The 22,933-nt window shown below is 40.0% G+C and overlaps 2 protein-coding genes and 1 pseudogene across 7 annotated transcripts in view; all 3 read left to right on the top strand.

The window, feature by feature from the left end:
* Window positions 1-346: 346 nt before the first annotated feature.
* LOC146582292 (protocadherin alpha-C2-like) overlaps window positions 347-22,933 on the top strand; it is a 42,280-nt gene continuing 19,693 nt past the window's right edge. For 2 of the 6 annotated variants that reach the window (XM_085294091.1, XM_085294064.1), the window contains exon 1: window positions 347-2,945. In XM_085294091.1, the coding sequence (XP_085150217.1) occupies window positions 552-2,945 (2,394 nt within the window). In that variant the 5' untranslated portion in view covers window positions 347-551. The other 4 variants (XM_085294041.1, XM_085294020.1, XR_014894641.1 and 1 more) reach the window with 4 other exon arrangements.
* On the top strand, window positions 3,481-6,103 carry LOC146582293 (protocadherin alpha-C2-like). The gene has a single exon (XM_085248644.1). It carries the CDS (start codon window positions 3,481-3,483, stop codon window positions 5,878-5,880), a length of 2,400 nt encoding a protein of 799 aa, XP_085104770.1. The 3' UTR covers window positions 5,881-6,103.
* Window positions 10,549-13,296, top strand: LOC146582294 (protocadherin alpha-C2 pseudogene; annotated as a pseudogene).

Below are 22,933 nucleotides of genomic sequence, written 5' to 3' on the forward strand. Positions count from 1 at the left end.
TAGTATTTCTAAATATATATCTATATATATAAATATATCTATCTATCTATCTATCTATATATATATATATATATATATATATATATATATATATATATATATATATCTATATATATATCTATCTATCTATCTATCTATCTATCTATCTATCTATCTATCTATCTATCTATCTATCTATCTATCTATCTATCTATCTATCTATCTATCTATCTATCTATCTATATATATATTGAAATTGAAATTTATTAAAGAATGTTCGGAGAAACATTCAATATTACCGGTGTCGCTGTTCCGTTAGTAAAAGGTGGAACTACGAACGTAACCAGCATTCACTGTGGAAGTCGGGACCCGACCAGAAAGCTCAGTGGTGCTGAAATTGCAATGCGAAAAGACGTGTGGCCATTTTACTACGGGAACAACGTAGCGGGAAAATTTTTGTGTGAAAATATTTGTGTTCAAATCCGTTACAGGAAATTTTTATATCATTGGAAAGTAAAGAATATCGTTTAAAGTGCTGCAAGTCCGTGAACAACAAAGGGTTCCTCATAACAATGGAGTCAGAGAAATGGTACGTGCTGTTCATTGCTCTTCTGTTTTCGATTGTGTGTCAGATATCGGGTTCAGTAACTCATTATTCGATGCCCGAAGAAATCAAAGAAGGATCCGTCGTGGCTAATCTCGCCACCGATCTCAGTCTGGATATTAAATCACTGAATCAGAGGAAGATGCGTCTTGATATCATCGCGAACAAGAAATATCTGGATGTGAACAAAGAGACTGGTGAGCTGTATGTTGTTGAGAAGATTGACAGGGAAAATATTTGCACCACCAAGTCGTCAGCGTCTTGCTATCTTAGACTGGAGGTTATATTAGAAAACCCTTTACGAATATTTAATATAGAAGTAGAAATTCTTGATATGAACGACAACGCCCCACAATTTCGAAGAGACGCCATACATTTGGATATATCTGAAGCGACGCCAAGAGGAGAAAGATTTTCTCTGAGTAATGCAGTCGATCCGGATGTAGGGTCCAATTCAGTGAAAACCTATCATTTGAGTGAAAGTGAATATTTTAATATAGAAGTTCAGACCGGAAGAGATGGAACGAAATTTGCGGATTTGATCTTAAAACAGACATTAGATCGAGAGCAGCAGCCTGTTCATAATTTGATACTTACAGCTGTAGATGGAGGAACACCCGCTCGTTCTGGCACTGCCAGTGTTATTGTTCATGTTCTGGACACAAATGACAATCCACCTGCCTTTGAAAAAGAAAATCTTAGTGTTAAAATATTGGAAAACTCTCCAATTGGAAGTCTTGTTGTTGATCTTAATGCAACAGACTTAGATGAAGGATCAAATTCTGATATAACATATTCATACAGTTTATATACATCAGAAAAAACACAGGAGACATTTAATCTGAATCCAGCCACTGGTGAAATTACAGTTAAGGGAGTGCTGAACTATGAAGATTTCAGGATTTATGATATGGAAGTTATAGCTGCTGATAAAGGAGCCAGCAGTTTAACAGGACAATGCACCATAAAGATTCTAGTTGAAGACATGAATGATAATCATCCAGAAATATCAATTAAATCATTTCAGAGTCCAGTGACTGAAAACATCGAGTTAGACACAGTGATAGCTGTAGTTAGTGTCAGTGATAAAGATTCAGGTGATAATGGAATAGTTGATCTTCGTGTTCCAGATAATATGCCTTTCAAACTGAGGGAGTCCTCTGATAACTATTATGAATTAGTAGTGTCGGAGCCATTAGACCGTGAGAAGGTGCCAGAATATGACATCACTTTCACTGTGACAGACAGAGGCTCTCCTCCTTTATCTGACAATGAAACTATGACTTTAGAGCTGCTGGATGTTAATGATAATGTCCCACAGTTCCCCCAGTCATTTTATACTATACGTGTCATGGAGAATAACGCACCTGGGGCCTTGCTCAGCTCACTCACTGCCTTTGACCCCGACCTCCATGAAAACCAGTATCTAGTTTATTTCATAATAGAGAAGGAGATAGCCAACACATCCATGTCTATGCTGTTCTCCATCAATCCAGAGAACGGTAATCTTTACGCACTCAAAACCTTTGATTATGAGATTGAGAAGGAGTTTCTGTTCCACATCGAGGCCAGAGACTCTGGATCTCCTCCTCTCAGCAGTAACGTGACCGTCCACATCATTATTGTGGACCAGAACGACAATGCTCCAGTTATTGTGTCTCCGTGGCGTGCACACGGCTCTGTGGTGGAGGAAAAGATCCCCAGATCCACTGATAAAGGATCCCTGATTGCAAAGGTGATAGCCTTAGATACAGACTCTGTGCACAACTCTCGGATCACCTACCAGTTTCTACAGGTGACTGACGCCACCTTGTTCAGTCTGGACCAATACAATGGAGAGATCCGGACTATGAGGATGTTCAGTTACAGAGATCCACGCCACCAGAGACTTGTTGTTGTTGCCAAGGACAATGGAGAGCCTGCTCTCTCTGCTACAGTCACCATCAAGCTGACCACAATGGAGACTGCTGTTAAAGCCTACTCTGACATGACTGAGGAGCCTCTGGAATATGACATCTTCTCAGACATCAACCTGTATTTGGTCATCGGTCTGGGCTCGGTGTCGTTTCTGCTGCTCATCACCATATTGGTCACCATCGTGATCAAGTGTCAGAAACCCAAGCCCAGCAAAGCAGCTCCTCCCTCCAGGAACAGTGTGATCAGTGAGAGGAACTCCACCATCGCAGACTCCACTCTGGTCTCCAATGATGCCTACTGGTACAGTCTGTTTCTAGCAGAGACCAGGAAAGGAAAGCTGGTGGTTAGACAGCCTCTGCCAAAAGGCTCCAGGTACATTGTGTCCAGCATACCGAGAGGGACAGGGCTGACAGACACTAGTGACTCAGCAGCTTCTACTCTACAGGTAAGAATATAATAAACAGATATATTTTTCTTCGTTTTCCCCCCAAATTATTAACATTGATGGTTTCTCATTCATTGTTTCTTTTATGTGTGGGGGCCAATTAACAAAAATAAGTGAGGTCATGAACAAACTTTTTCATTATCTTAAAAAGAACCTGGAGTCAATCAGTCACACCTGACAATACAAGAAATAAATTAAAATATTCATAACTTATCTTCATGCCAAGCATTTCAAAACATTATAAAATCCAAAAGGTGGCGCTGTTTGGTCAAGAACACCTCAGACCATAACGTCATGACTGTGTGTCGTCGCCATTATTGGTTATAGTAAGAGAAGCGACAGTTTCCAGGTCCCGAAACACCCCCGTTCAACGCGTCTTGCTCATTTTACCCTGGGATATAGCTGGGAGTGAATCGGCTGCATATTTTTTAATCAAGGAGGGAAGAGAAATACTGAAAACTGCTATACACGTACAGTATATCGCTTGAAATGCAGTGAAACCTTAAATAACGGGAAAAACGGGTCCCACGCAACAATGAAGTCATTTAAGAGGTATGTTCTGCTCGCCGTTATTTTTAGTTCTGTTCATAGCGTACGGGCCTCAGTGACTCATTACTCCATACCCGAAGAAATGAAGGAAGGGTCAGTTGTTGCTAACCTTGCTACTGATCTCAGCCTAGACGTTAAATCACTCGGTAAGAGGAAGATGCGACTTGACCTTATCGCCAACAAAAAATATCTGGATGTGAACAAAGAGACTGGTGAGCTGTATGTTGTCGAGAAGATTGACAGGGAATATCTTTGTACACAAACGTTTACGGTGTGTTACTTAAAAATGGAAGTAATACTAGAAAATCCATTGAGAATATTTAATATTGAACTGGAAATTTTGGATATAAACGACAACGCCCCACAATTCCGAAGAGACGCCATACACTTGGATATATCTGAATCAACGCCTACAGGAGAAAGATTCTCTTTGAGCAATGCCGTTGATCCCGATGTGGGCAGCAATTTAGTGAAAACGTACCATTTAAGTGAAAGTCAACAATTTACAATTGAAGTTCAGACCGGAAGAGATGGATCGAAGTTTGCGGATTTGATCTTGAAACAAACATTAGATCGTGAGAAGCAGCCTGTTCATAACTTGATACTCACAGCTGTAGATGGAGGAAAACCTGCTCGTTCTGGCACTGCCAGTGTTATTGTTCATGTTTTAGACACAAATGACAATCCACCTATATTTGGTCAATCAGTCTATAATGTAAAAATAATGGAAAATTCTCCGATTGGAAGTCTTGTTATTGATCTTAATGCAACAGACTTAGATGAAGGATCAAATTCTGATATAACATATTCATACAGTTTATATACATCAGAAAAAACACAGGAGACATTTAATCTGAATCCTGCCACTGGTGAAATTACAGTTAAGGGAGTGCTGAACTATGAAGATTTCAGGATTTATGATATGGAAGTTATAGCTGCTGATAAAGGAGCCAGCAGTTTAACAGGACAATGCACCATAAAGATTCTAGTTGAAGACATGAATGATAATCACCCAGAAATATCAATTAAATCATTTCAGAGTCCAGTGACTGAAAACATCGAGTTAGACACAGTGATAGCTGTAGTTAGTGTCAGTGATAAAGATTCAGGTGATAATGGAATAGTTGATCTTTATATTCCAGATAATATGCCTTTCAAACTGAGGGAGTCCTCTGATAACTATTATGAATTAGTAGTGTCGGAGCCATTAGACCGTGAGAAGGTGCCAGAATATGACATCACTTTCACTGTGACAGACAGAGGCTCTCCTCCTTTATCTGACAATGAAACTATGACTTTAGAGCTGCTGGATGTTAATGACAATGTCCCACAGTTCCCCCAGTCATTTTATACTATACGTGTCATGGAGAATAACGCACCTGGGGCCTTGCTCAGCTCACTCACTGCCTTTGACCCCGACCTCCATGAAAACCAGTATCTAGTTTATTTCATAATAGAGAAGGAGATAGCTAACACCTCCATGTCCATGTTGTTCTCCATCAATCCAGAGAACGGTAATCTTTACGCACTCAAAACCTTTGATTATGAGATTGAGAAGGAATTTCTGTTCCACATCGAGGCCAGAGACTCTGGCTCTCCTCCTCTCAGCAGTAATGTGACCGTCCACATCATTATTGTGGACCAGAACGACAATGCTCCGGTTATTGTGTCTCCGTGGCGTGCACACGGCTCTGTGGTGGAGGAAAAGATCCCCAGATCCACTGATAAAGGATCCCTGATTGCCAAGGTGATAGCCTTAGACACAGACTCTGTGCACAACTCTCGGATCACCTACCAGTTTCTACAGGTGACTGATGCCACCTTGTTTAGTCTGGATCAATACAATGGAGAGATCCGGACTATGAGGATGTTCAGTTACAGAGATCCACGCCACCAGAGACTGGTTGTTGTTGCCAAGGACAATGGAGAGCCTGCTCTCTCTGCTACAGTCACCATCAAGCTGACCACAATGGAGACTGCTGTTAAAGCCTACTCTGACATGACTGAGGAGCCTCTGGAATATGACATCTTCTCAGACATCAACCTGTATTTGGTCATCGGTCTGGGCTCGGTGTCATTTCTGCTGCTCATCACCATATTGGTCACCATCGTGATCAAGTGTCAGAAACCCAAGCCCAGCAAAGCAGCTCCTCCCTCCAGGAACAGTGTGATCAGTGAGAGGAACTCCACCATCGCAGACTCCACTCTGGTCTCCAATGATGCCTACTGGTACAGTCTGTTTCTAGCAGAGACCAGGAAAGGAAAGCTGGTGGTTAGACAGCCTCTGCCAAAGGGCTCCAGATACATTGTGTCCAGCATACCGAGAGGGACAGGACTGACAGACACTAGTGACTCAGCAGCTTCTACTCTGCAGGTAGGAATTTGATATACAGATAAGATATTTTACCTACATAACTGGAACATTTAAATTAATTACGATTATTTTTTCTATTTTCTCCTTCACCTTAATCCACAAAAAAAATTCAGTAAATCATTCAAAAATCTCATAAATTATCATGAGGTACCACTATCAAATGCACTACTTAGTACATAACCAACATAGCAATAATCCATCATCATGATTTAGCAGCTTTTAATTGTGTTCAGGTCTTGTCCTCAAAAGTCAAGGCTGCAGTTTAAAGAACAATCTAAAAACCTGTGTTTTAATAGCAGTATAAATAATGTATATTTAATAAATGAAATGCAGTATTTAGGATCCACAAAGCTTAACTTCTTCATGACTTATTCACGTTTATTGTTTTTTATATACTTTTTGCGTTAGTACTGTTAGCACAGTTTTTTTTTTTCTTATTTAACAATCAGTTTTAGGTGCGCCGTTATCTTCATGTTGTTAGAGTAACTTAATCTCAACTAACTTCTCTGGCTGTGGCCATTCTTTACAGCCATTTCCTCCCTGTTCTTGTTTTTGTGTAAATAAAATGTAATATCATGTATTTTCAATATTTTTCCTGTGCATTCTGTATATGCAATATTGGCAACTCGTGCATTTATGATTAATACAATTGAGTACTTTATTATCTCTAATAATTTGTTTTTATCAGTGGTAAAGAGCGACTAGATTACTACGTCACCTAAAGTACCATGGTCATAAAGATATGGATAGAAAATCATTAGATCTATAATGAGACATTATGCAAAGTTAATGATAACTCGAAGTGCTACCATATTTGAAAATCGTCTGCAGCATTTTAGTGGTATCTCGTTTTATAATGCAGTAATCGTGAGGTCATTACGGTTCATTGCTTTGACTGGTGGATTGTGTCTGAAATTTGATTGTTTTTTCAGCAATAATCAATTTGAACTGATTACATTTAGTAAATGTCACCTTTTATGTTTTGGGACCACCATTAACGGTATCCAGGTCCGTGTGTAGTAAAAACAAAAATATATGCAAAAATCAACGAAAATCAAGAATAATTTGAAGACGTGTGGTGTTCATTGTGGCTCAAAGGCTCCGACAAAATCTCAGGGGTGGCGCTATTCTATCAGTAAATTGCAAAGCAAAGAACGTAAAAGCAGAAAAGCGTGATGGTCTTCGCACGTTTAGAAGCAAGAGGACAGCGTCGTAGTGCTGAAACTCCGCTGCGAAACGCGCTGGCCAAGATTTAAGTTTAAATGTGCTTTGGAATTCATACAATGTGTATTTGGCTCGAAAGAAACAGGGGAAGTTTTTTTTAAATGAATATTGCTAAAAACAAACATTATATCGTTTGAAGTATGATGAACTCCCATACAAGACGGGTTTCCAGAACAATGGAGTCTTACGAGAGGTACGTGATCCTCGCTATAATTTTTTCTGTTGCTCGGTACACATCGGCCTCAGTGACTCATTATTCAATACCGGAAGAAATGAAAGAAGGATCCGTCGTGGCTAATCTCGCCACCGACCTCGGGCTGGATGTGAAAACACTGAATCAGAGGAAGATGCGTCTTGATATCATCGCGAACAAGAAATATCTGGATGTGAACAAAGAGACTGGTGAGCTGTATGTTGTTGAGAAGATTGACAGGGAACATATTTGCCCTTTTAAGTTATCAGCATCTTGCTATCTAAAATTAGAGGTTATACTAGATAACCCAGTAAGAATATTTAATATAGAAGTAGAAATTCTTGATATGAACGACAACGCCCCACAATTTCGAAGAGACGCCATACATTTGGATATATCTGAAGCGACGGCAAGAGGAGAAAGATTTTCTTTGAGTAATGCAGTCGATCCTGATGTCGGATCCAATTCAGTGAAAACGTACCATTTGAGTCAAAGTGAATGTTTTAATATAGAAGTTCAGACCGGAAGAGATGGATCGAAGTTTGCGGATTTGATCTTGAAAAAGACTTTAGACCGAGAGGAGAAACCTGTTCATAATTTGATACTCACAGCTGTAGATGGAGGAACACCTGCTCGCTCTGGCACTGCCAGTGTTATTGTACGAGTTTTAGATACAAATGATAACGCACCCACCTTTGATAAAGAGAATCTGAATGTAAAGGTAATTGAAAATTCTCCGATTGGAAGTCTTGTTGTTGATCTTAATGCAACAGACTTAGATGAAGGATCAAATTCTGATATAACATATTCGTACAGTTTATATACATCAGAAAAAACACAGGAGACATTTAATCTGAATCCTGCCACTGGTGAAATTACAGTTAAGGGAGTGCTGAACTATGAAGATTTCAGGATTTATGATATGGAAGTTATAGCTGCTGATAAAGGAGCCACCAGTTTAACAGGACAATGCACCATAAAGATTCTAGTAGAAGACATGAATGATAATCACCCAGAAATATCAATTAAATCATTTCAGAGTCCAGTGACTGAAAACATCGAGTTGGACACAGTGATAGCTGTAGTTAGTGTCAGTGATAAAGATTCAGGTGATAATGGAATAGTTGATCTTCGTGTTCCAGATAATATGCCTTTCAAACTGAGGGAGTCCTCTGATAACTATTATGAATTAGTAGTGTCGGAGCCTTTAGACCGTGAGAAGGTGCCAGAATATGACATCACTTTCACTGTGACAGACAGAGGCTCTCCTCCTTTATCTGACAATGAAACTATGACTTTAGAGCTGCTCGATGTTAATGATAATGTCCCACAGTTCCCCCAGTCATTTTATACTATACGTGTCATGGAGAATAACGCACCTGGGGCCTTGCTCAGCTCACTCACTGCCTTTGACCCCGACCTCCATGAAAACCAGTATCTAGTTTATTTCATAATAGAGAAGGAGATAGCCAACACATCCATGTCCATGTTGTTCTCCATCAATCCAGAGAACGGTAATCTTTACGCACTCAAAACCTTTGATTATGAGATTGAGAAGGAGTTTCTGTTCCACATCGAGGCCAGAGACTCTGGATCTCCTCCTCTCAGCAGTAACGTGACCATCCACATCATTATTGTGGACCAGAACGACAATGCTCCGGTTATTGTGTCTCCGTGGCGTGCACACGGCTCTGTGGTGGAGGAAAAGATCCCCAGATCCACTGATAAAGGCTCCCTGGTTGCCAAGGTGATAGCCTTAGACACTGACTCTGTGCACAACTCTCGGATCACCTACCAGTTTCTACAGGTGACTGACGCCACCTTGTTTAGTCTGGACCAATACAATGGAGAGATCCGGACTATGAGGATGTTCAGTTACAGAGATCCACGCCACCAGAGACTGGTTGTTGTTGCCAAGGACAACGGAGAGCCTGCTCTCTCTGCTACAGTCACCATCAAGCTGACCACAATGGAGACTGCTGTTAAAGCCTACTCTGACATGACTGAGGAGCCTCTGGAATATGACATCTTCTCAGACATCAACCTGTATTTGGTCATCGGTCTGGGCTCGGTGTCGTTTCTGCTGCTCATCACCATATTGGTCACCATCGTGATCAAGTGTCAGAAACCCAAGCCCAGCAAAGCAGCTCCTCCCTCCAGGAACAGTGTGATCAGTGAGAGGAACTCCACCATCGCAGACTCCACTCTGGTCTCCAACGATGCCTACTGGTACAGTCTGTTTCTAGCAGAGACCAGGAAAGGAAAGCTGGTGGTTAGACAGCCTCTGCCAAAGGGCTCCAGGTACATTGTGTCCAGCATACCGAGAGGGACAGGGCTGACAGACACAAGTGACTCAGCAGCTTCTACTCTGCAGGTAGGAAGTTAATGCACAGATATGGTATTTTATTTACACAAAAACATATAAATATCAATTGTTAGTACATTTTTTCTTTTAACCCTTGACTTCATTTATTAAAACATTCTAGTGAATTATTCGAAAATCTCAGAAATTATCATGAGGTACCATTTTCAGATGCATTGCAAACCTAATATTTTGAACTATTCACCTAATTTTTCTAAATGACTTATTATTATTATTATTATTATTAATATTATATTAACTCGTGTTCATCCATAACTTAGTTGCAGTGATCACATAAACTTTCAAAACCGTCCATGAGGCACCAGTGTCGCATGCACAACCTAGTATACAACGAAGAAATGAATAACTGCTATAAATACGTTTTTTTAATTTATGTTTCTTCAATAGGGGTGAATAACACTTTAAACATTATATATTTAATTTAATACTTGGTATTTATTAGTGGTAAGAAAAACAAAACAAACAGAAAAAAAACCAGGAGTGACTCACTGCTTTATCTAAAGGGTCACCAACATGAATAATTAGAAAACCATAAACCACAGGAGAATAAGTTGAAAAGTAAATAATCTTAATTGAATTATATTTGTAAATAATCTGCACATTTTCAGTGACATGTCGTTTCCACTGTTACATTTTTGAAGCGATTGGACGTAATAATCTGCACGCATATACTTTGTATAAACTATGAATGTAATTTTCAAAATTACTAAATTTAAGCCCACTGAAAGGAAATAAACGAATTTAACCCAAGTGATCCCACCTCATTAGTTGTGATATATATATATATATATCTGTGTGTGTGTGTGTGTGTGTATAGCAAGGCCTGGCAGTTTACGGTCCGCACTGCATACATGCATGAAAGAAGTATGAATCGAAAATATTTTTTTGGCATATCATGTTCAACGTAGTTAGGAAGATCTTGTAAAATCAAAGGGGTGGCGCTATTCTATAACTAAAAAGCCGACACACGGACGTCATGCTAGAACACCGTAGTGGTCTGAGAAAAGAGGTAAAAAGCGGACAGCTCCGTAGTGCTGAAGGTCCCCTCCGTGGGGTGCTGGCATTATTTTGACAAGGAAAAGGTCGCTATTGAAATGCATGTTTGCCTGTGATGAAAGAAAGAATATCAAAACTGAATATTGCTGGAATAATATACTTGATGGTTCGAAGAGCAATTAACTCACTTAAAAGACGGGTTTCCAGAACAATGGGGTTCCATAAGAGGTATGTGCTGCTTGCTGTTATTTTCTCTTCTGTTCGATACACATCGGCCTCAGCGACTCATTATTCAATACCAGAAGAATTGAAAGAAGGATCCGTCGTGGCTAATCTCGCCACCGATCTCAGCCTGGATGTTAAAACACTGAATCAGAGGAAGATGCGTCTTGATATCATCGCAAACAAGAAATATCTGGATGTGAACAAAGAGACTGGTGAGCTGTATGTTGTTGAAAAGATCGACAGGGAAAATATTTGCACGACCAAATCGTCAGCGTCTTGCTATCTAAGATTAGAGGTAATACTAGAAAATCCAGTACGAATATTTAACATGGAAGTAGAAATTCTTGACATGAACGACAACGCCCCGCAATTTCGACGAGAGACTATTCATTTAGACATAACTGAATCAACGCCTACAGGAGAAAGATTCTCTTTGAGCAATGCCGTTGATCCTGATGTGGGCAGTAATTCAGTGAAAACGTACCATTTAAGTGAAAGTGAACAATTTACAATTGAAGTTCAGACCGGAAGAGATGGATCAAAGTTTGCGAATTTGATATTAAAACAGACATTAGATCGGGAGCAGCAGGCTGTTCATAATTTGATACTCACAGCTGTAGATGGAGGAACACCTGCTCGTTCTGGAACTGCCAGTGTTATTGTACGAGTTTTAGATACAAATGATAACGCACCCACCTTTGAAAAAGACAATCTGAGTGTTAAAATAATGGAAAACTCTCCGACAGGAAGTATTGTTGTTCATTTAAATGCAACAGATTTAGATGAAGGATCAAATTCTGATATAACATATTCATACAGTTTATACACGTCAGAAAAAGCACAGGAGACATTTAATCTGAATCCAGCCACTGGTGAAATTACAGTTAAGGGAGTGCTGAACTATGAAGATTTCAGGATTTATGATATGGAAGTTATAGCTGCTGATAAAGGAGCCACCAGTTTATCAGGACAATGTACCATAAAGATTCTAGTTGAAGACATGAATGATAATCACCCAGAAATATCAATTAAATCATTTCAGAGTCCAGTGACTGAAAACATCGAGTTGGACACAGTGATAGCTGTAGTTAGTGTCAGTGATAAAGATTCAGGTGATAATGGAATAGTTGATCTTCATATTCCAGATAATATGCCTTTCAAACTGAGGGAGTCCTCTGATAACTATTATGAATTAGTAGTGTCGGAGCCATTAGACCGTGAGAAGGTGCCGGAATATGACATCACTTTCACTGTAACAGACAGAGGCTCTCCTCCTTTATCTGACAATGAAACTATGACTTTAGAGCTGCTGGATGTTAATGACAATGTCCCACAGTTCCCCCAGTCATTTTATACTATACGTGTCATGGAGAATAACGCACCTGGGGCCTTGCTCAGCTCACTCACTGCCTTTGACCCCGACCTCCATGAAAACCAATATCTAGTTTATTTCATAATAGAGAAGGAGATATCCAACACATCCATGTCCATGTTGTTCTCCATCAATCCAGAGAACGGTAATCTTTACGCACTCAAAACCTTTGATTATGAGATTGAGAAGGAATTTCTGTTCCACATCGAGGCCAGAGACTCTGGATCTCCTCCTCTCAGCAGTAACGTGACCGTCCACATCATTATTGTGGACCAGAACGACAATGCTCCCGTTATTGTGTCACCGTGGCGTGCACACGGCTCTGTGGTGGAGGAAAAGATCCCCAGATCCACTGATAAAGGATCCCTGATTGCCAAGGTGATAGCCTTAGATACAGACTCTGTGCACAACTCTCGGATCACCTACCAGTTTCTACAGGTGACTGACGCCACCTTGTTCAGTCTGGACCAATACAACGGAGAGATCCGGACTATGAGGATGTTCAGTTACAGAGATCCACGCCACCAGAGACTGGTTGTTGTTGCCAAGGACAATGGAGAGCCTGCTCTTTCTGCTACAGTCACCATCAAACTGACCACAATGGAGACTGCTGTTAAAGCCTACTCTGACATGACCGAGGAGCCTCTGGAATATGACATCTTCTCAGACATCAACCTGTATTTGGTCATCGGTCTGGGCTCGGTGTCATTTCTGCTGCTCATCACTATATTGGTCACCATCGTGATCAAGTGTCAGAAACCCAAGCCCAGCAAAGCAGCTCCTCCCTCCAGGAACAGTGTGATCAGTGAGAGGAACTCCACCATCGCAGACTCCACTCTGGTCTCCAACGATGCCTACTGGTACAGTCTGTTTCTAGCAGAGACCAGGAAAGGAAAGCTGGTGGTTAGACAGCCTCTGCCAAAGGGCTCCAGGTACATTGTGTCCAGCATACCGAGAGGGACAGGGCTGACAGACACTAGTGACTCAGCAGCTTCTACTCTGCAGGTAGGAATCCAGTGTTCGCCTTTGCAGTAATTTCTCTGCTTTATAAACCTTATTATTTGTATTTGTAACATGTACAAAACAGCGGATTCTCGTTTTACATGCTATACTTTTTCAGGTAAATAAATATAATTGACTTTGGTAAAAATGCAAAATACATTTTTTCTATTATCAAAACTAATCTCACGAAATATAAAATGAATACTTCATTGTCTTTATTTTTATTTTTTTTACTTTTTCCCCTTCCTTTAACACAAGTAAAATGTGGTATGATATTTTCGGTGGCGCTGTTCCGTCCATAAAAGGCCAGCCCATCAACGTAGTCACAATGCTAATTACGTCTGAGCGAATCGGAAAAAAGACCAAACAGCTCCGTGGTGCTGAAAGTGCGAAAACGCACTAGCAAACTTTACAGCGGAAAAAACGGTGCGATAAAATTCAGTTTGAACGTGTTTCGAGTAGAATAGGTCTCAGCGCAAATTAGTATTGCTAGAAACGTCAAATATTCCGAGTGAAATAATATGATTGGATACAAAACCAGGGGTGCTTTTGTAACAATGGAGTCGTCGGAATGGTACGTGCTGCTCAGTCTTTTCCTGTTTTCGATCGTCAATCCACTGTCGGCCTCAGTGACTCATTATTCGATACCAGAAGAAATGAAAGAAGGATCTGTCGTGGCTAATCTCGCCACCGATCTGACCCTGGATCTTAAAACACTGAATCAGAGGAAGATGCGTCTTGATATCATCGCGAACAAGAAATATCTGGATGTGAACAAAGAGACTGGTGAGCTGTATGTTGTTGAGAAGATCGACAGGGAATACATTTGCAATACCAAGTCCTCTTGCTATCTGAAACTAGAGGTTATACTAGAAAGCCCGTTACGAATATTTAATATCGAAATAGAAATCCTTGACATGAACGACAACGCCCCGCAATTTCGACGAGACGCCATACATTTGGATATATCCGAAGTTACAGCAAGAGGAGAGAGATTTTCTCTGAGTAATGCAGTCGATCCTGATGTTGGATCCAATTCAGTGAAAACATACTATCTGAGTGAAAGTGAATATTTTAATATAGAAGTTCAGACCGGAAGAGATGGATCGAAGTTTGCAGAATTAATTCTAACAAAGACATTAGACCGAGAGCAGCAGCCTGTTCATAATTTGATACTCACAGCTGTAGATGGAGGAACACCCGCTCGTTCTGGCACTGCCAGTGTTATTGTTCATGTTCTGGACACTAATGACAATCCACCTACGTTTGATAAAGACAATCTGAGTGTAAATTTAATGGAAAACTCTCCGATTGGAAGTCTTGTTGTTCATTTAAATGCAACAGACTTAGATGAAGGATCAAATTCTGATATAACATATTCATACAGTTTATATACGTCAGAAAAAACACAGGAGACATTTAATCTGAATCCTGCCACTGGTGAAATTACAGTTAAGGGAGTGCTGAACTATGAAGATTTCAGGATTTATGATATGGAAGTTATAGCTGCTGATAAAGGAGCCACCAGTTTAACAGGACAATGCACCATAAAGATTCTAGTAGAAGACATGAATGATAATCACCCAGAAATATCAATTAAATCATTTCAGAGTCCAGTGACTGAAAACATCGAGTTAGACACAGTGATAGCTGTAGTTAGTGTCAGTGATAAAGATTCAGGTGATAATGGAATAGTTGATCTTCATATTCCAGATAATATGCCTTTCAAACTGAGGGAGTCCTCTGATAACTATTATGAATTAGTAGTGTCGGAGCCATTAGACCGTGAGAAGGTGCCGGAATATGACATCACTTTCACTGTGACAGACAGAGGCTCTCCTCCTTTATCTGACAATGAAACTATGACTTTAGAGCTGCTGGATGTTAATGACAATGTCCCACAGTTCCCCCAGTCATTTTATACTATACGTGTCATGGAGAATAACGCACCTGGGGCCTTGCTCAGCTCACTCACTGCCTTTGACCCCGACCTCCATGAAAACCAGTATCTAGTTTATTTCATAATAGAGAAGGAGATAGCCAACACATCCATGTCCATGCTGTTCTCCATCAATCCAGAGAACGGTAATCTTTACGCACTCAAAACCTTTGATTATGAGATTGAGAAGGAGTTTCTGTTCCACATCGAGGCCAGAGACTCTGGCTCTCCTCCTCTCAGCAGTAACGTGACCGTCCACGTCATTATTGTGGACCAGAACGACAATGCTCCTGTTATTGTGTCTCCGTGGCGTGCACACGGCTCTGTGGTGGAGGAAAAGATCCCCAGATCCACTGATAAAGGATCCCTGATTGCCAAGGTGATAGCGTTAGATACAGACTCTGTGCACAACTCTCGGATCACCTACCAGTTTCTACAGGTGACTGACGCCACCTTGTTCAGTCTGGACCAATACAACGGAGAGATCCGGACTATGAGGATGTTCAGTTACAGAGATCCACGCCACCAGAGACTGGTTGTTGTTGCCAAGGACAATGGAGAGCCTGCTCTCTCTGCTACAGTCACCATCAAGCTGACCACAATGGAGACTGCTGTTAAAGCCTACTCTGACATGACTGAGGAGCCTCTGGAATATGACATCTTCTCAGACATCAACCTGTATTTGGTCATCGGTCTGGGCTCGGTGTCGTTTCTGCTGCTCATCACTATATTGGTCACCATCGTGATCAAGTGTCAGAAACCCAAGCCCAGCAAAGCAGCTCCTCCCTCCAGGAACAGTGTGATCAGTGAGAGGAACTCCACCATCGCAGACTCCACTCTGGTCTCCAACGATGCCTACTGGTACAGTCTGTTTCTAGCAGAGACCAGGAAAGGAAAGCTGGTGGTTAGACAGCCTCTGCCAAAAGGCTCCAGGTACATTGTGTCCAGCATACCAAGAGGGACAGGACTGACAGACACTAGTGACTCAGCAGCTTCTACTCTACAGGTAGGAATTTAATTCACAGACATGGTATTTTAGCTACATCGCTAATATATGTAAATTAATTACTATAATTTTAATGTTCCTTTTTTCCTCAACGTGATCTGCTAACAATTTTCAGTTAACTAATATAAAATGTCATAAGTTATCATGAGGGTACCACTATTAAATTCACTACTTAGTACATAACCAATAATCCATCATCATAATTCAGCAGGTTTTATTGTGTAAAAGTCTTGTCCTCAAAGGTCAAGTCTGCATTTCAAAGAACAGTCTAAAAACCTGCGCTGTTAGCAGCGAAAATAACTTATATTTAGTAAAAAATGCTGCATCCACGATCCACAAAGTTTAACTTTTTCATGACTTATTCAAGTTTATTGATTTTTATACATATATATTTTTATGTTATTACTGTTAGCATAGTCATTTTTTTTTCTTATTTAACAATCAGTTTTAGGTGCGCCGTTATCTTCATGTTGTTAGAGTAACTTAATCTCAACTAACTTCTCTGGCTGTGGCCATTCTTCAGAGCCATTTCCTCCCTGTTCTTGTTTTTGTGGAAATAAAATGTAATATCATGTATTTTCAATATTTTTCCTGTGCATTCTGTATATGCAATATTGGCAACTCGTGCATTTATGATTAATACAATTGAATACTTTTTCTATCTCTAATAATTTGTTTTTATTAGTGGTAAAGAGCGACTAGATCACGACGTCATCTAAACAACCATGGTCATGGAGATATGCGTTCAGAATCATTAGATCTATTATGAGAAATTATATAAGGTAATGACAACTCGAAGTGCTACCATATTTGAAAATCGTCTGCAGTATTTCCGTGATATTTCGTTTTATAATGCAGAAATCGTGAGGTCATTAAGGTTCATCGTTTTGACTGGTCAATTGCGTCTGAAATTTGATTGTTGATTGTTTTTTCAGCAATAATCAATTTGAAGTCATTTAATGTACTAAACGAGCATCGTTTATGTTTTGGGACCACCATTAACGGTACCCAGGTCCGTGTGTATTAAAAACAAAAATATATGCAAAAACAAACGAAAATCAAGAATAATTTGAAGACGTGTGGTGTTCATTGCGTTTCAAAGACTCTGACAGAATCTCAGGGGTGGCGCTATTCTATCAGTAAAATGCAAAGCAAAGAACATAAAAGCAGAAAAGCGTGATGGTCTTCGCACGTTTAGAAGCAAGAGGACAGCGTCGTAGTGCTGAAACTCCGCTGCGAAAAGCGCTGGCCAAGATTTAGCTTAAATGTACTTTGGAATTCACACTATGTGCGTTGGGCTCAGAAGAAAGAGGGAAATTTTTTAAATGAATATTGCTGGAAACAAACATTATATATGATGAACTCCCATACAAGACGGCTTTCCAGAACAATGGAGTCTTACGAGAGGTACGTGATCCTCGCTATTATTTTTTCTGTTGCTCGGTACACATCGGCCTCAGTGACTCATTATTCAATACCAGAAGAAATGAAAGAAGGATCCGTCGTGGCTAATCTCGCCACCGACCTCGGGCTGGATATGAAAACTCTGAATCAGAGGAAGATGCGTCTTGATATCATCGCGAACAAGAAATATTTAGACCTAAACAAAGAGACTGGTGAGCTGTATGTTGTAGAGAAAATCGACAGAGAGCATATTTGCCCTACAAAGTCATTAGCGTCCTGCTATCTAAAATTAGAGGTTATACTAGATAACCCAGTAAGAATATTTAATATAGAAGTAGAAATTCTTGATATAAACGACAACGCCCCACAATTTCGAAGAGACGCCATACATTTGGATATATCTGAAGCGACGTCAAGAGGAGAGAGATTTTCTCTGAGTAATGCAGTCGATCCGGATGTCGGATCCAATTCAGTGAAAACATACTATCTGAGTGAAAGTGAATATTTTAATATAGAAGTTCAGACCGGAAGAGATGGATCAAAGTTTGCGGATTTGATCTTGAAAAAGACTTTAGATCGAGAGAAGAAACCTGTTCACAATTTGATACTCACAGCTATAGATGGAGGAACACCTGCTCGTTCTGGCACTGCAAGTGTTATTGTACGAGTTTTAGATACAAATGATAACACACCCACCTTTGACAAAGACAATATGAACATTAAAATGATGGAAAACTCTCCGATTGGAAGTCTTGTTGTTGATCTTAATGCAACAGACTTAGATGAAGGGTTAAATTCTGATATAACATATTCGTACAGTTTATATACATCAGAAAAAACACAGGAGACATTTAATCTGAATCCTACCACTGGTGAAATTACAGTTAAGGGAGTGCTGAACTATGAAGATTTCAGGATTTATGATATGGAAGTTATAGCTGCTGATAAAGGAGCCACCAGTTTAACAGGACAATGCACCATAAAGATTCTAGTTGAAGACATGAATGATAATCACCCAGAAATATCAATTAAATCATTTCAGAGTCCAGTGACTGAAAACATCGAGTTAGACACAGTGATAGCTGTAGTTAGTGTCAGTGATAAAGATTCAGGTGATAATGGAATAGTTGATCTTTATATTCCAGATAATATGCCTTTCAAACTGAGGGAGTCCTCTGATAACTATTATGAATTAGTAGTGTCGGAGCCATTAGACCGTGAGAAGGTGCCAGAATATGACATCACTTTCACTGTGACAGACAGAGGCTCTCCTCCTTTATCTGACAATGAAACTATGACTTTAGAGCTGCTGGATGTTAATGACAATGTCCCACAGTTCCCCCAGTCGTTTTATACTATACGTGTCATGGAGAATAACGCACCTGGGGCCTTGCTCAGCTCACTCACTGCCTTTGACCCCGACCTCCATGAAAACCAGTATCTAGTTTATTTCATAATAGAGAAGGAGATAGCTAACACATCCATGTCTATGCTGTTCTCCATCAATCCAGAGAACGGTAATCTTTACGCACTCAAAACCTTTGATTATGAGATTGAGAAGGAGTTTCTGTTCCACATCGAGGCCAGAGACTCTGGCTCTCCTCCTCTCAGCAGTAACGTGACCGTCCACATCATTATCGTGGACCAGAACGACAATGCTCCTGTTATTGTGTCTCCGTGGCGTGCACACGGCTCTGTGGTGGAGGAAAAGATCCCCAGATCCACTGATAAAGGATCCCTGATTGCAAAGGTGATAGCGTTAGATACAGACTCTGTGCACAACTCTCGGATCACCTACCAGTTTCTACAGGTGACTGACGCCACCTTGTTCAGTCTGGACCAATACAATGGAGAGATCCGGACTATGAGGATGTTCAGTTACAGAGATCCACGCCACCAGAGACTTGTTGTTGTTGCCAAGGACAACGGAGAGCCTGCTCTCTCTGCTACAGTCACCATCAAGCTGACCACAATGGAGACTGCTGTTAAAGCCTACTCTGACATGACTGAGGAGCCTCTGGAATATGACATCTTCTCAGACATCAACCTGTATTTGGTCATCGGTCTGGGCTCGGTGTCGTTTCTGCTGCTCATCACCATATTGGTCACCATCGTGATCAAGTGTCAGAAACCCAAGCCCAGCAAAGCAGCTCCTCCCTCCAGGAACAGTGTGATCAGTGAGAGGAACTCCACCATCGCAGACTCCACTCTGGTCTCCAACGATGCCTACTGGTACAGTCTGTTTCTAGCAGAGACCAGGAAAGGAAAGCTGGTGGTTAGACAACCTCTGCCAAAGGGCTCCAGGTACATTGTGTCCAGCATACCAAGAGGGACAGGACTGACAGACACTAGTGACTCAGCAGCTTCTACTCTACAGGTAGGAAGTTAATGCATAGATATGGTATTTTATTTACACAATAACATATAAATATCAATTATTTTCATTATAATTTTTATTTCCCCCTCGACTTCATTTATTAAAACATTCTAGTAAATCATTCTAAAATCTCAGAAATTATCATGAGGTAGCATTTTCAGATGCATTACAAACATAATATTTTAAATTATTCTCCTAATTTTTCTAAATGTATTATTATTATTATTATTATTATTATTATTGTATCAACTCGTGTTCATGCATAACTTAGTTCCAGTGATCACATAAACGTTCAAATCCTTGCTGGAGGCACCAGTGTCGCATCCATAAAGTAGTATACAACGAAGAAATTAATACCTTCAATAAATACGTTTTTTGATTCATGTTTTTTCAATAGGGGTGAATAAGACTTTTTTTTTAATATACATTTAATTTAATATTTGGTATTGATTGGTGGTAAAAGACACACACACACACACACACACACACACACACACACACACACACACACACACACACACACACACACAGGAGTGACTCACTGCTTTATCTAACGGGTCTCCAACATGAATAATTAGAAAAACATAGAACACAGGAGAATAAGTGGAAAAGCAAATAATCATAAATGAATTATATTTATAAATAATCTGCACATATTCAGTGACATGTCGTTTCCACTTTTACATTTTTTAAGCGAATGGACGTAATAATTTGCACGCATAAACTGTGTATTAACTATGAATGTAATTTTCAAAATTACTAAATTTAAGCCCACTTAAAGGGAATAAACTAATTTAACCCGAGTGATCCCACCTCATTAGTTGTTATACACACACACACACACACACACACACACACACACACACACACACACACACACACATATATATATATATATATATATATATATATATATATATATATATATATATATTACGGTCCGCACTGCATACATACATGAAACAATTGTGAGTCGAAAATAATTTTTTGGCATATCATGTTCAACGTAGTTAGGAAGATCTTGTAAAATCAAAGGGGTGGCGCTATTCTATAACTAAAAAGCCGACACACGGACGTCATGTAAGAACAGCGTGGTGGTCTGAGAAAAGCGATAAACAAGCGGACTGCTCCGTAGTGCTGAAGGTCCCCTCCGTGGGGCGCTGGCATTATTTTGACAAGGAAAAGGTCGATATTGAAATGCATGTTTGCCTGTGATGAAAGAAAGAATATCAAAACTGAATATTGCTGGAATAATATACTTGATGGTTCGAAGAGCAATTAACTCACTTAAAGACGGCTTTCCAGAACAATGGGGTTCCATAAGAGGTATGTGCTGCTTGCTGTTATTTTCTCTTTTGTTCGATACACATCGGCCTCAGCGACTCATTATTCAATACCAGAAGAATTGAAAGAAGGATCCGTCGTGGCTAATCTCGCCACCGATCTCAGCCTGGATGTTAAAACACTGAATCAGAGGAAGATGCGTCTTGATATCATCGCAAACAAGAAATATCTGGATGTGAACAAAGAGACTGGTGAGCTGTATGTTGTTGAAAAGATCGACAGGGAACATATTTGCAATACAAAGTCCTCAATGTCTTGCTATCTAAGATTAGAGGTAATACTAGAAAATCCAGTACGAATATTTAACATGGAAGTTGAAATTCTTGACATGAACGACAACGCCCCGCAATTTCGAAGAGAGACTATACATTTAGACATAACTGAATCAACGCCTACAGGAGAAAGATTCTCTTTGAGCAATGCCGTTGATCCTGATGTGGGCAGTAATTCAGTGAAAACGTACCATTTAAGTGAAAGTGAACAATTTACAATTGAAGTTCAGACCGGAAGAGATGGATCAAAATTTGCGGATTTGATATTAAAACAGACATTAGATCGGGAGCAGCAGGCTGTTCATAATTTGATACTCACAGCTGTAGATGGAGGAACACCTGCTCGTTCTGGCACTGCAAGTGTTATTGTACGAGTTTTAGATACAAATGATAACGCACCCACCTTTGAAAAAGACAATCTGAGTGTTAAAATAATGGAAAACTCTCCGACAGGAAGTATTGTTGTTCATTTAAATGCAACAGATTTAGATGAAGGATCAAATTCTGATATAACATATTCATACAGTTTATATACATCAGAAAAAACACAGGAGACATTTAATCTGAATCCAGCCACTGGTGAAATTACAGTTAAGGGACTGCTGAACTATGAAGATTTCAGGATTTATGATATGGAAGTTATAGCTGCTGATAAAGGAGCCAGCAGTTTAACAGGACAATGCACCATAAAGATTCTAGTTGAAGACATGAATGATAATCATCCAGAAATATCAATTAAATCATTTCAGAGTCCAGTGACTGAAAACATCGAGTTAGACACAGTGATAGCTGTAGTTAGTGTCAGTGATAAAGATTCAGGTGATAATGGAATAGTTGATCTTCGTGTTCCAGATAATATGCCTTTCAAACTGAGGGAGTCCTCTGATAACTATTATGAATTAGTAGTGTCGGAGCCATTAGACCGTGAGAAGGTGTCAGAATATGACATCACTTTCACTGTGACAGACAGAGGCTCTCCTCCTTTATCTGACAATGAAACTATGACTTTAGAGCTGCTGGATGTTAATGACAATGTCCCACAGTTCCCCCAGTCATTTTATACTATACGTGTCATGGAGAATAACGCACCTGGGGCCTTGCTCAGCTCACTTACTGCCTTTGACCCCGACCTCCATGAAAACCAGTATCTAGTTTATTTCATAATAGAGAAGGAGATAGCTAACACATCCATGTCTATGCTGTTCTCCATCAATCCAGAGAACGGTAATCTTTATGCACTCAAAACCTTTGATTATGAGATTGAGAAGGAGTTTCTGTTCCACATCGAGGCCAGAGACTCTGGCTCTCCTCCTCTCAGCAGTAACGTG

The sequence above is a fragment of the Mchenga conophoros genome, linkage group LG2 (genome assembly GCF_057382185.1).
Source record: "Mchenga conophoros isolate Kocher_MC1m ecotype Shallow Benthic linkage group LG2, M_conophoros_male_GT1.1, whole genome shotgun sequence".
Taxonomy (NCBI): Eukaryota; Metazoa; Chordata; class Actinopteri; order Cichliformes; family Cichlidae; genus Mchenga; species Mchenga conophoros.

Coding starts and splice junctions, on each gene's coding strand:
- LOC146582293 (XM_085248644.1), top strand. CDS start 3,481: ATGAAGTCATTTAAGAGGTATGTTCTGCTCGCCGTTATTTTTAGTTCT.